This window comes from Equus caballus, chromosome X (genome assembly GCF_041296265.1).
Source record: "Equus caballus isolate H_3958 breed thoroughbred chromosome X, TB-T2T, whole genome shotgun sequence".
NCBI classification, from domain to species: Eukaryota; Metazoa; Chordata; class Mammalia; order Perissodactyla; family Equidae; genus Equus; species Equus caballus.
In genome coordinates, this window is record NC_091715.1 from 126,654,441 (window position 1) to 126,670,937 (window position 16,497).

Sequence of the window (16,497 nt, forward strand, 5' to 3'; positions counted from 1 at the left end):
CAGAGGGGACAGATTAGAAATAAAGAGCGCTATATTTCTTTTCTGTATACTCTTAGACAAACAAGTATCTACTTTAATAACTTTTAAATTAAAACACACACACATAGATTTCATTTGCATAATGTAATAGACTGAACTTTTGTCCCCCACCCCCAAATTGTATGTTGAAACCTTAATCCCAATGTGATGATGTCTGGAGGTGGGGCCTTTGGGAGGTAATTAGGTCAGGAGAGTGGAGCTCTCATGAAAGGGATTAGTGCCCTTATAAGAGGCCAGAGAGCTAGCCAGCTATTTTCTGCCATGTAAGCACACAGCAAATGGGAAGAGGGCTCTCACCAGAACCCAACTGTGCTGGCACCCAGGTCTCGGACTTTCAGCCTCCAGAACTGTGCAGAAATAAGTTTCTGTTGTCGATAAGCCACCCAGTTTATGGTATTTTGTTACAGCAGTCCAAGCTGACTAAGATACATAGCAAACCTTGTCTTTCATTGATGACTTTGTTTTACTCAAAAGAGGAAACGGTGTGGACACTCAGAAGGAAGCACCCAAAGTTAAGGCCGTTTTAGTGTGGTAGATTAAAATGAGTCATCTCATTTCCAGACCTGGTGGCCAAGAGGAAAAAAGGAAAACTCCTTGAGAAAAGAGACTTCTGTGTTTGATGTCATACTGCCTAGTGGCTGCAAACCTTGAAATCATGAAATTACTCAGAGCCTGTAATTTAAACTTTTATTTCATATCATTGTTAAATTACACAAAATCAGTGAATGGTTTGTAAAGCTACACCATTGGACAGATGTTTACAGTTGAAATCATGGGATTTACATGATGATGACAAAAATGTATATTTATAACATCCCCTATATACAATAATCAATATAGACAGAGAAAATGCACTTAATCTCTGCAAAACCATGCATACCACAGCAATAACACAAAATATTTTTTCTGTAACAATCTTTTCAACCGGCTCGGGCTTCATCCTGCTTTCCAACAGTACCTATCAGCTTTAAGAGCAAATATTATCAATTAAAACTAAACAAAATCGAAATACCACAGTGATCTACAGAATCTTTATTTTAAAAACACAATATACACAAAATAGTTTCACTCTAAAACATTTTGACTTCAAGGTGTGTTTGATTTTTTAAAAAATTTCCTTTCAGTTTTTCAGTTCTCAGAATTCCCAGGACTGCAATACTGTCAGACAAAACAAAATTTAGATATAGTGATATAAGCTCAGAGTCAAGAAAGTTTACTTTTAAACCTAAATACTCAGCTTCTTGTCCAGCTTGTGGCCATATTATTGGAGATGAACCTAGATCATGCACATGGGCAGACTGTACAAGATGTGACTTTATGGTCACACTTTTAAGCATGTCTCTCCTGAAAACATAAATGCCACTTCCAGTTGCCTTGTTTGATTGACAGCCAGGGGGTTCGTGTAAATCCTTAGAAAGGTATAGCAAAACCCGTAAAGTGGAAACTGACCAGAATCATGAGGCTTGATAGCACAGTGGGTTACATACTTCTTCTTGCCCTGCTCAATTCATGACTGATACCCTAAAAGTACTTATGCACAGTCTTCCAGGACTAAATCACTCTCCTCAACTCATAAGCTCCTGATATTTAACCTCAGTGCATAACACTCTTTCTTTTTGTTCTTTTTTAAAACAAAACCTTGTAGAGGATTAACCCAAAGTATTGAGGTACAGCTCTTGGTGTTACTGAATAACTCTGGCTATTCTAATGTTTATTCTACCATTTTTTTTCTCTTCTAATTGTCTACAATCTGTCAACACGTAAAGGAACTAATGGGCTACAAATAGCCAGCCCACCTGGAAACATTACAATAAAAATGTACAAAAAGTAAATAACGATTCATTCACATTCAGATTCAATGCTATCTGATCAAGAATAATTTCAGCAATATTTTTAGACACAGTATCCTGTTCAAGAATTTATTGATAAGGACCTCACTACACAAACATTGATAAGACAATTCTATAGAAAGAAAGTCCTGACTTTAATCCAGGATTATATATCACAACAAATTCAGCAACACACCATTTAGATGATGAAGAAAGATTCTATAAATGCGTTAGTTTGGAATGAGCACAACTCGGAGAAGCCTTAAAATGGATGAGAAGCAGCGCCAAAAAGATTCCAGAATTGTTGAAATTACAGTGCCCTGAAAGCATCTGGAAATTAGATCTTTACATTGGTATTCCACTTGGGGAAAAAAAGTGTTTTGTTTAATATGAGATACACCCTGTTTAAAACCTTTGAACAGTAGAAGGTAGAAAAAGTTTAAAATTTTAAATTTCTCTTAAATAAGATATGAGTCCTGTTCTACTTGAAAAGCCAATATTTTTACATAAAACTACCCATGTTCAGGAGAGAAATTTTTCATTTTCTACAGTTTGGTAAACTTTACCATCAGTTCTTATTCTATTTAAATAGATTCCTTGTTAAAATCAGAAGAGAATGAAAGGTTTCATGTTTAATTTTAGTGTTTTTTTATGTTTATTTCATGCTTACCCCTGGAAAAAATGTTTGCGATCAAAATTGGGTTTTAACAGTGTATCATGAATAATTTAAAGTCCATTTCTTAGCCAGAAGCTAAATGGCCACATTGAATGTTTTCATTTTGTCTCTGTAACTAACTTAAGAACTTCTTAAAATATCTGAACAGCAATTTCTGGTGAGTCTGGTTTGGCTTTTGGATTTTATAAATACTCCAACAAACCAAGAAAAAGACACTTTAATTACATATTGCAATTTGTTTTACCCACGCACAGTATAACATTTAATTGAAAGGCAACTGTAAAGGCAACATCTTACGTTTTTTTTCACATCCAAACTGAAGGAAGCAGGATGTGTTTGGACACTCTCATCTTTTAAGATTTGCCATACTTTGACCGGCGCTTTGGGAGAAGTGTGCAAAAGCCTTTGGGAGCCATTTAACGCCATTTCTCTACACTGCCTATGTAGTCGTTGGTGCCATTGCTGGGGTTGCTATCACTCTGCTCTTGGCCTGGGTTCTGCCTCTGGCTTTCCCGGTTCTCCTTCTGGCTTGAATTCTGACTTGAAGTCTGAGTCAGATTCTGAATCAGATTCTGAGTCACGTTCTGATTTGCATTCAGATTTGGGTTCTGACTCTGATTCTGACTCAGATTCTGGCTCTGGCCCTGACTCTGACTCTGGAAATGGGTCTGAAGGAGCTTTCCCTTCAGAAATTTGCGTTGTTCCTGACGCTTCCGCCTAGCTTCCTGATGCTCCTTCTGCCTCATAAACTGATACCTCTGCAAAAAGAGGTCTTTGGCATAGCTGTACAATTCCATATCCAGAAAATTCAGTCCCTCAATACGCTTTTGGATTTCCTCATTGATCTCTACACTGGAGGCCCTGGTGGTATTATACTGGGTAAATGGTGAAATAAAGTTCATGTTGAAGGTTTTCTCAAATAGATACTGGGTCTTCCGCTGAAACTCAGTGAGGCCAAAGAATGCCATGTGCTTCAGATTCGTTTTGGCACTTTCCAGGAGGACCTTGTTTCTTTGCTTTTCTGGCATGACAGAGAGGTTGTAGCAGCCTACTAGGGTCAGGTCAGAAAGCATGCGCACCTGGCGGTTGTTGGCTAGATTATAGGGGCAGTCCATGAACTCTTTCAGGGGGCAGCCAGACCAGTCATCGCCAGTGTAGCAGCTGGGCAGCTCTTCGGAGGTTGGGGGCCTCCCATCGCAGACATGCAGAGATGCTTTCCATGTTGCCCCTCTCTGGACATGCCTCCACTCGCTCAAGTACCGAGATACAGGGTCTCGGAGGATGGTGATATAGTGGAAGTTCCTACAGACAAAGCACAAAGACCAACAGTCAGGGATGTGGGTGACGTAAGTGGAGTCAGGGAGGTGCATGGCATATGTGATGCTCACTGGCCAGTAACAAAGGCAAAAGGTGAATGATGGCGAGCTGGTGGAATCTGTCCTGTGAACTGTGCTGAGGTCCCCTCTCTGTCCCCACTAGCTTGTCCAGATAGCTCATTGTTCCACTCAGTTTGCTGGTACTGCAGCTAAAGCAGGTATGAAAAGTTTAGGCCCAAGACATCCGCCTTGTCATTCCTCACTTCCCCTTCCCCCTTCCCCTCTGTTTCTCTCTCTCCAACCAATGACAAAGTCCTCCCAATGACCGCCTTTGCTAAGTAGGTAACCACTTTATTTCATACCCCCAACCCCTAAACTCCCATTGACTGATCATGAAATTGAGACTTGGTGGAAGCAAGCGATTTTAGTGAAGTGATATGGAGTTGATAAGTGATCTCAAATTCTAATGTATCTTAATAAATATACAAAAGCATTTTTCAATATCCAGTCTAATCAGGATATCTGACTGAAAAACAAAAGCTCACTGAAAGAGTGTCTGATATAACACTTTTGATTCTGGCTGTTGTCATAACATCATGGCTCATACGTTACGGAAGTGGAATGCAGAGATAGGCAGAGCAGCCCGGTGCCTCTAGAAATAAACATTGTGGTTAGTCACTGACTGAAATAGACATGGTAGCTGTCAATGACATATATGCAAGCCACTACCTTGGTTTTGGCCTTCGCTCACATGATAATATTTCCAGCAGAGGAAAGTTAACTCTCTAAGTTCCAAATGCCCCTTGCTTTACCCACTGAAAGGACACCTGGATGTCAGCAAGTGTGGAGGTTTTGCTGCACAGCTATCTTCACTTTAAAGCTGCAAACTGATAAAGTTCTTTGCTCAAATAGTGGCCCAGCAAACAATTAAACCACACGTTCATGCACAGCAGGTGCACACACACACGCCACACCCCATAAACATCAAGGCCTATGATGTGATCAGGCAGACTCAAGGGGAGAAACAATCCTGGAGTTATGCTTTTAATAAGAAATGAGTTTCGGGGCTGGCCCGGGGGTGCAGCACTTAAGTGCACACATTCTGCTTCGCTGGCCTGGGGTTCACCGGTTCAGAACCCGGGTGCAGACATGGCACCACTTGGCAAAAGCCATGCTGTGGTAGGCGTCCCACATATAAAGTAGAGGAAGATGGGCATGGATGTTAGCTCAGGGCCAGTCTTCCTTGGCAAAAAGAGGAGGACTGGCAGTAGTTAGCTCAGGGCTAATCTTCCTCAAAAAAAAAAAAAGAAAAGAAATGAGTTTCCACTCTGGTTCACTGGATGAAGGATGAGGTCATGGAAGGGTATATTGTGAAAGGAAAACAGCAGTAAACACTTAATATTAGCATTTAGTTTCCTAAAGGAAACTTGGGGAATGGCTTACATCTTTGCTGACATTTGTTCATTCCCATCTGAGGGAGTAGTGGTTCTGCACACATGCACGAGGAGCCAGAGGGAACTAACTCAACCACCCGACTGGCTGAGTCTGTTGGCTGAAGTCCTCTGAGGACACATTTCTCCCAAGTCTTGAGCTTTGAGCAACTTGGGCTTCCTAAGATCTATCCTGGATGCCTCTACTCTGTGCATGGGGTTTCCTCTGCCTGGTGTGACCTTCCTTTTGGACTGGAAAATCCTACTCGTGCTTCACATCCCAGTCCAAGTAGTATCTGTCCTCTGAGAAAACAAACCTCATACCTTGCTGCCATCCATCGGTTCCTCTGCGTCACCACAGCCCTTCCACACTTAGCCTCTGTTAAAATACTTTTGATATTGAATTGCAATTACTCGTTTATGTTTCTGCTTAAACTATGGTTTCCAGGACAGAGGCGCTACCCTATTCTTCTATAACTCTCATCCCATCCATTCCAGCTTTGTCTCTTGGCCTTTATACCTGGCACAAAGCAGAATCTCAGTAACTCCTTTAATTGCTTATTTAATGAGCTATTCCAGGGAAGAGGAGGGAGAGAGTTGGGAACTGGGAAGGCCATGCCTCATCATGTAAAAACTCTGGATAATCTTGTAAGTACCTTGCAAAAATCAGAGAGGTTTTTTTAAAAAAAAATTCTTCTTATATGTTTTTTTCTGGACGAAACAAGCATGAGGCACAGGAGAAGCATGTGGGGGTGAGGACGGAGAGGGGGCCACGACCACCTTCACCTGCCTCACTGCTTTTCCTAGGACCTGACTTTGCTGGTGCCACGAAAATTCATCCCCATAAAGACTCACAGCTAATGAGCAGCAGCTTTTGTTCCCCAGTAGCCTTTACCAACAAATGCGACTGCTGTTCCCACGAGCTCCCTCTTTCCACTCCTAGTTTTGGTATTCATTCATTCATTCATTCGGTACACATTTATCGAGCTTTTATGCTAGGCCTGAGGCGATAGTTTAGGGGCAATTAGTCTGATCATTTGGACAAAAAAGAAATTTATGAAGTCCAGTGACACATTTGGATTAATCTTTCAACCAGCGTTTCCAAGCATGCATTATAATGGGGGCTCCTGGGTGTTTTAAAGCCCCATAATGGAGTCACCTTCATGCTTAGCTGGCAGTCCTTCCGCCTTAATTTGTTTTACTGGTTTAAGCCTACAGTGACATCTTCTGGTAAATCCTAGAGTGCACCCACATGCAAGTCAGGACCTCCATCCTAAAAACTTTTGCTTGTCTTTCAGAGCAGACAGATCACAACCACCAGGGTTAGTGTCAGGACCAATGTTTCGGAAGCACCATCCCCATATGGAGAGAGAGGAGGCACCACAGAAAGACAGAGACAGACATTCGGAGAGTTTCTCATGTCATGGATGTATGCTCCCCTCTACCTGAAGGTCTCCTCCAGCCTGTAGGAGATAGAGGCAGTCCACGGTGCGCAGCCTCAGTCTCCACACTGGAGGGAGTATCACAGCGGCGGAGAAATTAGAGGAGCCTACGCGTGTGCACGCACACTGCCCTGGTGATGACACCTCCTCTGCACTCAGATGACAACAGCTCTGGAGAGTCAGCCGGTGCCAACGACCCGCTTCTTCCAGGGAAAATAGAGCCAGGATCCCAGACTGCCTCAACTGGAAACACTTGATGCTGCTTGAAAAAACGATCCCATGGTTGAAAAGGAAGATCCGCTGAAGGGCAGGTTTCCAGGAGCGTCCAGTGGCCTTCTGAATTGCAGAGTGCGTTGGAGGTAGAAAGGGGGGTAGGGATAACACCTGGAAGGTTTCGTTGGGCAAAAGATCCAGGATGCTCATTATTCTGAGTGAAGAATCGTTAGGGAAATGTCAGAGAAGCAGCCCAGAGAAGCTCTTCCCATCCAGAGCCGCCGAAATGTGAAAGCCCAACGTGATGGAATGTGAGTGCAAAGGCCAATAGGCACAGAAACATGGGCAGCACCCTTCTCATGGTCACTTCAGTTCAAGCACCTAATGTGTGCCTGGCACTGGGGATACCAACAGGGATAAGATGTGAGAACCTAAGGAAGGAGAGCATTTCAGTATCATGTGCTCTTAATGGTTGGAGCAAATACACGGCGCAAAGAAAACACCTTGCAGTGATTCTTAGCCTAGCCTAACGATAGATGAAGAGTTTCTGTAGCTATATTTTGAAAAACAAGTAAGAATTAGACGAAGCAAGAGAGGAACAGAGTATGAGGCAGAAAGATCAGCATGAGCAAAGGCACAGAGGCATAAACGAGCCTGTTGTGTGTGGAGGAAGCGCACTGAAAACATCTTACCGGGAATTAAGGGGTAGTGGCAGGAATTGAGGATGGAATGGTAGCCCCGGACCTGGTTATGGAAGGCCTCAGATGCCAAATTAAAGAATTTAGACTTCTCGGGGCTGGCCCCGTGGCCACGTGGTTAAGTTCGGGCAATCCGCTTTGGCGGCCCAGGGTTTCGCTGGTTCGGATCCTGGGTGCAGACATGGCACTGCTCATCAAGCCATGCTGAGGTGGCGTCCCACATGCCACAACTGGAAGGACCCATAACTAAAAATACACAACTATGTACCGGGGGGCTTTGGGAGGAAAAGGAAAAATAAAATCTTTAAGAGAAAAAAAAAAGAGTTTAGACTTCTGCAGGCAACAGGGAGGCCTTTGAAGGGCTTTAAGCAGGGAAGTGCCAGGATGAGATCTCTGTTTTAGAAGGACCACTGAGTATGGTGTGTGTAGCTGGAATTAGGGAAACTAGCTGAGTTACTATAGAAAACAAGACAAAAGAAGGGGGGCAGACTAGAGAAGTATTTAGGAGGTAGAATTAACAAGACTTGGTGACAAAATGACTGAAGGGGAGAGGAAGGAGGAGGGGTTAAGGATGACTCCTGGGTCTCTGATGGAAGGTTTGAGGTGCTTGTGGGACATCCAAAAAGAGAGCTGAATGGACAGAACCAGTACTCAGAGAGTGATCTGAGCTTAAGATAAAGATGTGGAGTTGTCAGCAAAAAGGGGTAGTTTCAGACTGTGAGGACCCACTTAGGAATCGTTTTTTTTTGTTCTTGAGGAAGATTAGCCCTGAGCTAACACCCGTGCCCATCTTCCTCCATATGTGGGATGCCTACCATAGCATGGCTTGCCAAGCGGTGCCATGACCACACCTGGGATGCGAACCGGTGAACCCCGGGCCGCCGAAGCAGAACGTGAGCACTTAACCGCTGCGCCACTGGGCTGGCCCCAGGAATCGGTTTTTAATTCCACATGTGTGGCTTCAGATATTTGAAGACAGCATTTAAGTACCCCAAGGCTTCTCTTTTTTATGCTAAATATGGTTTTCAACTATTCTCTACACTGCTTCTAGTCCCCTCACTGTCCTCTTGTTTTCCTCTGAATATATTCGACTTTATTGGAACATGCCTCCACGGTCTGACAAGTAACAAGTAGGGCCAGTCTATCACCTCCCTCATTCTTGACACCATTTCTCTTCATATGGGCTCATATCACATCAGCCTTTTTAGCAGACATGCCACACCACTGACACACGGCCAAGTAAATTCTTCTATTCTTTTTTATATATGCCGCTTTGAAATCCAATTTACTTTGTCCTGGACTAATGCAGTTTATTTGTGGCCTTATTTAATTTCTTGTTACAGTAAATCTAAGCCTGTCAAAAGGCATCAGAATTCTGATTATATCCCCCAGTATCTTCACCATATCATCTTATTCCTTTTGGCAATGCCTGTATCCAGGCATTGATCAAAAGAGAACAAGATGTAGGTGAGAGCAGGTCTGTGGTAGCTGCTGGAAATCTCCCTCTAGGTTGACATAAACCCGAAGGGTGTTGCTAAATGGATTGATTTAATTTTAAATGACTAGCTAAGCTCAGCCACAGGAAAATCACATTCAGCCTGTTTCAGTTAGTAGTAATTGGACAGAAATATCTTGTGACCAAACATGTCACTTAATTAGGATGACCAGGTGTCACATCTTTAAATTGGAGTCATGACTCTCCATCAGTTAGATCAGTTAATCTAATGGCCATTATTCGGTATCTCTGTATGCCCATAGTGTCTTTACAGGCAGAATACAATGAAAGGTTTGCCACCTTTTATAACTCTAAGCCAACTTTTTTCTGCCATTGATAAGCAACTGTGGAGACAGTAATAGCAACCAATGAAATATTTGTCCATACACGAAACCTGGGGGCCATCCTTGACTCCTCTATCTTGCTCACCCCTAACATCTGAACTTTCCCCAAGTTGTACTGATTTTAGTTCTTAATAGCTCCCAAATCCATTCTTTCGACCACTGCCTGGGGTCAGGCCCTCATCACTTCTCTACTGGATCACTGCTGCGGTGTCCTGGCCCACCTCCCTGCCTCCTGTCTCACACCCTCATATGACACGCAACTGACCTTTCATTCCCTAGTTAAGACCTCTCAGCAGCTCCCTATCAACTATGACAGGAAGTTCAAGCTCTTCCACGTGCTAGATACAGCCTTGGGGACCTGGCAACCACCTTTCTTTCTTTTCAGCTTCATCTCTATCAAGCTCCCTCTATACAAGTCTTTCTCAACCACGAGTGATTTTGCATCTTCCCCTCCCCTCCCCTGACTCTAGGACATTTGGCACTATCTGGACACATTTTGGTTGTGACAGCTGGGGGGCAGGTGCTACTGGCATCTATAGAGGGTCAAGTCTAGAGACGCTTCTAACCATCCTACAATGCAGACAAAGAATTATCTGTGTCAATAGCGCCAAGGCTGAGAAACCCTGCTCTAAACTTTATGCTCAAGGTCTCTAAGAGTAATCTTAATTTTCCAAATTCGTCCCAGGCAATGATCCTATAGGCCCCTTTCCTTTGTATACGGAATGTCCACTCTTTTGAATGGCTTCTACCTGTCCTTTGTAGGTTACCTGGAAAACTTCTTCAAAACTCGACTCAAAGATTTTCTCCTCCATGAAACCTTCCTGACCTTCCTGGGTGGAGTTAACTGGCCTAGTATTCCTCTGTTCCAACTGTGCTGGTATTCTCTCGCTGTAGCGTTGATCACAATGTGCTGTGATTGTCTGGTGATTTGTCTGCTCCCTCCAGTGGACTACGAGCTCTGGGAGGGCAGGGACCGTGTATCACTTATCAATGTAGGCTCCTCTGGGCCTGGCACAAGGCTTGACAGAGAATAAGTGTTTAATAAACGGTAGTTGAATGAATGTCTGCAGTAGAAGCAGCAGAATTTAGGACGAGCTAATAGGAAAATGCATCTCTTTTTTTTTTGATAGGGAAATGCCACTAGATGTCAGTATTAAATAACAGATATACCATTTTATACCTGGGATGGAACATTTTAAGGAGACCCAGCTATGAAGGAGATCTAGTTATATTTAGCAGTTGTCCCTGACTTCCTGTTTAGTAGCCCAATGTTAAAGAAGGTTGGGGAAGTTTTGGGATATTTAAAGTAAGTAGGTGGATAAAAACGAGAACCATATTTTTTTGTTTTTAACAGATTATCCTGAAAGAATTACCTGTGTTCAAAGTCACAGAATCCTAGACTTGTCAGAGCAAGAAGAAACCTTTGAGATGGCAAATCATCTGGGTCAAACCCTTCACTTTATAGGCGAGAAAATCTAGGCCCTGAGAGAGGCAAGGATTAGCTCACAAATCACAAGTTGCCAATAGCCCTTGGGAATCAACCTGACTGCAAGGAACATTCCTGGGTTGAAGGCCTATATTTCTAGTACACCCCATCTTTGTGTCTGTTAATTCCCTAGGACAGTACAGTAAACCTGAAAGAGTTCACTAAGCCTCACAAAGGGGAAACATTTGGCTGCTGAGAGAGGGTACTTCCTTAGACAAACTGCACAGCCAGGAGCTGAGGGCATCTCGTGCCTGGCACTTACACATTAACTCCCAAGAATACCGTGAATCAGATATTATGAGTCACGTGTTACTTAACGACAGGGATACGTTCTGAGAAATGCATCATTAGGCGATTTTGTCGCTGTGCAAACATCATAGAGTGAACTTACACCAACCTGGATGGTATAGCCTACCACACACCTACGCTATATGGTACTCTTATGGGACCACTGTCACAAATGCTGTCGGTCATTGACCAAAACGTTGTTGTGTGGTGCATGACTGTATTTCCATTTTGAGGATGAAGAAACTAAGAAATGATTTGACACAATGTTATGCCGCACGTTAAGCAGGGGTGCTCAAACTTGAACCCATTTCTCTCTGACTCCAGAACCTGTTAGAATCCCTTCCCATCCTAGTGCTGGAACATAAACCCAGGACTTCTGCTTCTACAAACAAACTACAGAAGTGGTTCTCAAATTGTGGCCCCAGAACAAGCAGCATCAGCATCACTTAAGAACTTGTTAGAAATGCACATTCTTGGGTCCACCCACTGAAGCAGAAACTCAAGGGTTGGGGCCTGGCAATCGGTGTTTTAACAAGCTCGCCAGGAAATTCTGATGCACATGCAGGCTTGAATTTGAGACCCACTGTCCTAGGCATGTGGCTTCATGGATCAAAAGTCGCTCAGAGTGTAGGCAAGCCAAGTGAGCCTCCAGGAGCAAGCCCGAACTCCTTGCTGCACTCCTTACACAAACCTAAAAATGCCCATTTCTGTCCAGGGAAAGCCCAGGAAACTTTGCCTGTGCAAAGTTATGAGGATCATGTTGTAAACATTTACTTTCCTTTAAGGCCACAGGTTCACGAAAGGCCGCAATAAGGTTTTTCCTGCACTACTCAAAGGGGAAATAAATATCAAAGCCATTTTTTATGGAGAAAGGCCAGCAAAACTGTACAAGTTAAGGTCATAGGAGTGATCAATAAAAAGTTAATTTAAGAAAGAAACAAATTCTTAGCCCAAATCAATAGGAGTCAACATTTTATTATACCTGTAGCTTAGTTTTATATATATACTTTTAAAGTTCAGCCTCTGCACATCTTGGTCTTGGAGTAATGATGGGTGGGAGAAAAATAAGAACTGTGGTTGGTGGTCCTAAGCAAACTCTGCAGACAGTGGGGGCTGTCTATGACATTGAGTCATTAATGCTGAAGGTCTGGTCTCCGTCCTCGGTTAATGATGTCTAAACCGACTGCACCAATCCTCCCAGTGCATGTCAATGACTCAGTCAAAGCGAAGAGGACGGCTTTCAGATCAAACAACATTAATATGTGAGCACAGACTAAATAAAAGTATAGTTAATTGAATCAAAGGCAAATATGCCGCCAGTGGGATTGGATCCCTCAAGCCCTGGAGTTGCCATTTTAACTGCTTTTCTTGTGTGACTTATATACTGGCGGTCCCCAAAGAGGTGTTCCATAAACTCTGTGATCAGCAGTGGCAGCAGCCTCATAAAAGAAGTGTGGGGCTTCGAGAGGGCTACTTTGAGGTGGGTGGATGCTCATATAGATGTGCTGTTTTTGGTACATTTGTCAAAACAGTCTTGTGGATTAGCAGTCATGCTTTATCTACTGAGAAGGGTGAGCCATCATATACGCATACAGTGGGTTACTTCAGGCAGTGCCATCCATGATTTTATTTGATTGTCTTCACAACACTAGGAAGACCGAAATGGATGCTGAACTTCTTTCCCTTTCCCCCTCAAGTTGATCCTGTGCGCTCACGATTAGGCCAGGCTCTCTTGGGCAACCCTGGAGAGATGGGGAGCAGGACCAATCCTTGGGAGCCCATTGATCTATAAGAAAACCAAGACTTTCACTGTTTTTTATTTTTGGTGAGGAAGACTGGCCCTGAGCTGCCATCTGTTGCCAATCTTCCTCTTTTTGCTTGAGGCAGATTGTCCCTGAGCTAATATCTCTGCCAAACTTCCTCTATTTTTTGTATGTGGGATGCCGCCATGGCTTAACAAGCAGTGTGTAGGTCTGCACCCAGGATCCGAACCTGTGAACTCTGGGCTGCCAAAGTGGAGCACATGAACTTAACCACTATGCCACTGGGCTCGCCCCCTTTCACTGGTTCTTTGAAAGGATTAACTGGAGTCCTTAGCAGGACATAATCATTCTAGGAAAAGCATCTACTGGACATAAAACCAACTAGGAAGAGACTGACGGTTTCATACCCACTAAACAAGCTATTCAATTCTCCTTGAAGAGGTTTTCTGCTATTCTTCACATCTAACGCAAAGGAGAGTTCTGTGTATATAAAGTAATGCCTTAATTAACACTTTAATTAACTGATTTTGTTTTCCTCTGGTTAAGTGAAGGTTAACCTATCTGTGTATATTGTGGAGGAACACTCAACGGAGCACAAAGGGGCTTTCATGAGACAGGAGGGTGTTTTTCTATGCCATTCTTCTTCTCCTCTTTCTTTTACAAAGCAGGAAAATGATGTGTTGTTCTTCATTGAAAAGGAAGAAAAGAAGATTTCTAATGTCTGTAGATTCAAACGCAACGTGGAATTCTTCACAATAAGTCCTGATGATATTTGCTTCTTTTTAAAAGAAATCTAGCTCTCCTCCTTCCCAAAGCCGAGTAGGCTCCAAAGCGCATAAATCTAAGGACTTTTGCAAACAGTGAGAAAGCTGAGTTCTTTAACAAGATGTGAAATTCCAAGCTTTATGACCCGTAGTTACCAGCCTTCACCCAGAGTCCACTCAATTGCTTGAAAGCATGAAAAGTTCTGCAGTTTACACTGCCCCCTGAAATTGTTTGCAATCTGAAACTATTTTGTGAGTCTCGGTTCATTAATACTCAGTGTGTTTTTGAGGTGGAAAGAACTTCTAGAGAAAAACCCCTTTAGTGTGTAGATGAGGTAGCTGGGGCCCCATGAAGGGATATGATCTGCCCATGTCACATGGAGACCAGTTCTGCCGCTGATTAACAGACTCAGGCCTCCGGACTTCCCGTCCAGGGCCTCCTCCCTCCCTGCACGGTGCTTCTCAGCTTCCTGACTGTTTCTATGTGGCATGCCCCCTGTCAAGCTGTCATCCCCTGAGGGCTGGCATCTAGGGCAGCCAAGGAGAGGGGTTGGTTCTCTTCCTTCCTCCAAAAGAGTGGGCAGAGGTGAGGAGTGGTAAGCTTCAACCCCCAGGGGACAGGAAGAGGCTAGGGAAATGTCTAAGTGCTACCATGGTTAATGTCTTGCTCTTCAGCTGAGCATCCTTAGTGTCTCTTGTCCCGGAAATCTATTGTTCCCGTCCTGCCTTTTTACTGGAAAGTACATCCACTACAAAACACTGCATGTTCAAGGTCTCAACTAGGAAAAAAACTGGTACCTCATGACATTCAATTCAGGAACAGGCATGCACAAATTGGGGACATAGTGTTCTTTTGGCCCTACGTTTGAGAGGCTTGGCCTTGGGTTGTAAGACAAATATTTAATCAATCCATGATCAATGTACCAACTCGGGGTGACCTAGAAGTTGCCATAATTAGAGCAGTGGGCACAGTAGTGAGAAAGCCATAAGTACATGGGCACCTGCTCTCCAAGAGCTTAGAATTCAGTTGGGGAGACAGGACCACAATTCAGTCAGGGTGAGGGTAAAGGTAGAATATAGTGAAGTGCTAATTGTGTCACACACAGAATCTAAGTGCAAAATCAGCTAGAGAGGAGGGAGTTTACTGTGTGCTATGGTCATCAAGGAAGGCTTCATGGAGGAGGAGGAGAAAGCTCATCAGGCCCTAAAGGATAGAAAGCGTTTAAGGAGGTGCATGGTGGGGATGGTAGGAGGCATTCTGACATGAACAGACAGCACAGCAGAGGGATAGTAATAAATATTATGATTTAACGGGCACCTATAATGTGCCGGGCACTATGCTAGATTATTCCTAACAAGACCCCATTAAATCGGTGCCAATGCCTTCATTTTAGGCACAGAGTATGTAATGATAAAGAAGGTCTGTTCTAAAGCAGTGCTGTCCAATACAGCCACATGACCACTGAGCTCTTCAAATGTGGCTAGTCCAAAATCAGAAGTGCTGTAATGCTTTCAAGCATACTCAGATTTCCAAGACTGAGAGGAAGATAAAATTTCTCATTAATTAATTATTATTTGTACTGATTACATGTTGAAATGATCATATTTTTGATATACTGGGTTAAATAAAATAAATTTAATTTCACTCGTATCTTATCATTTTTTAATGTGGCTACCAGAAGACTTAAAATTACAAATGTGACTTACATGATATTTTCGTTGGCCAGTGCTATTCTAGAGCCAGACTGCCCGGGTTCAAATTCCAGCTCTGGCAGTTACTAGCTGTGTCGGCTTGGGCAAATAACTTAACCTCTCTGTGCTTCTGTTTTTCTCATTTATAATGTGGGGAAAAACCATAGGGTCTCAATGAAGATAAAATGAGATAATATATATATATATATATATATATAAAGTTCTTAAGAACCGTGCTTGGAACATAACACTCAACAAACGTGTGTTACTATTATTGTTACTGTTGTTGCTCTTGTTATTATACAGATGAGGGTATTCAGTTAAAAGATGTTATTTAACCTTCCTAAAATCACAGAGCTAGTTATTGTTGGTCAGGTCTGTGTGACGCCTGAGCCCAAACTCTTGCCCACCGCCCTGGCTGGTGCCCTATTTGGGCTTTGTATCCCCACTGCCAGGTGTGTCTGAGTCTCCAGCCTGTGTGTTCTCACTGGGGTGTACATCCTCGCTTGGGCCTGGGCACTGAGCACAGCCTCAGAGGCACAACTGGCCTGGCCGGAGCAGGATATTTAACGTAGGAGGGAGTAAGATATGCCAGGATGTGAAAGGAGGGGCTGATTCCGCGGTTTTGGTGGGTCCATGACAGAGGTTTAGCAATGGAATCTGAGCACATCAGAGCTGGGGGACAGGGGTCGGGTGCAGTTGGTGACCATTTTAACCCAAGCGTCCCATTCCACAGATGAGGAAATCAGATAGCCTGCTCTCTTGCCATGTCCAGATTGTGAGAAACCCGGAGACACACTGAATCATTTCTTGAGGGACCTCCACAAAGACAAGGAGTCGAGTAACAGGTCTTTTTCACATGGTAGGCAGTCAATAAACAGCATTTGAGGTAATTCTGAGCAGGCTGTAGCCAGTTGCTCTTGTTCACCTGGGCCTGCTGTACACGTGCTGGCTGGGAGGCAGGCACCTTGAGTGTGCTTTGGAGAAATCGTTAGAGGAAAACTAGTCAAGATAAATGCCTG

General features: G+C 43.5%; 1 protein-coding gene across 3 annotated transcripts in view; it reads right to left on the reverse strand.

Moving 5' to 3' along the window:
* Positions 1 to 712: 712 nt before the first annotated feature.
* The window catches only part of HS6ST2 (heparan sulfate 6-O-sulfotransferase 2), a 273,272-nt gene continuing 257,487 nt past the window's right edge, over positions 713 to 16,497 (reverse strand). For all 3 annotated transcript variants that reach the window (XM_070258687.1, XM_001488622.7, XM_070258688.1), the window contains one exon: positions 713 to 3,846. In XM_070258687.1, the coding sequence (XP_070114788.1) occupies positions 2,961 to 3,846 (886 nt within the window). In that variant the 3' untranslated portion in view covers positions 713 to 2,960. The remainder of the gene's footprint in view (positions 3,847 to 16,497) is intronic.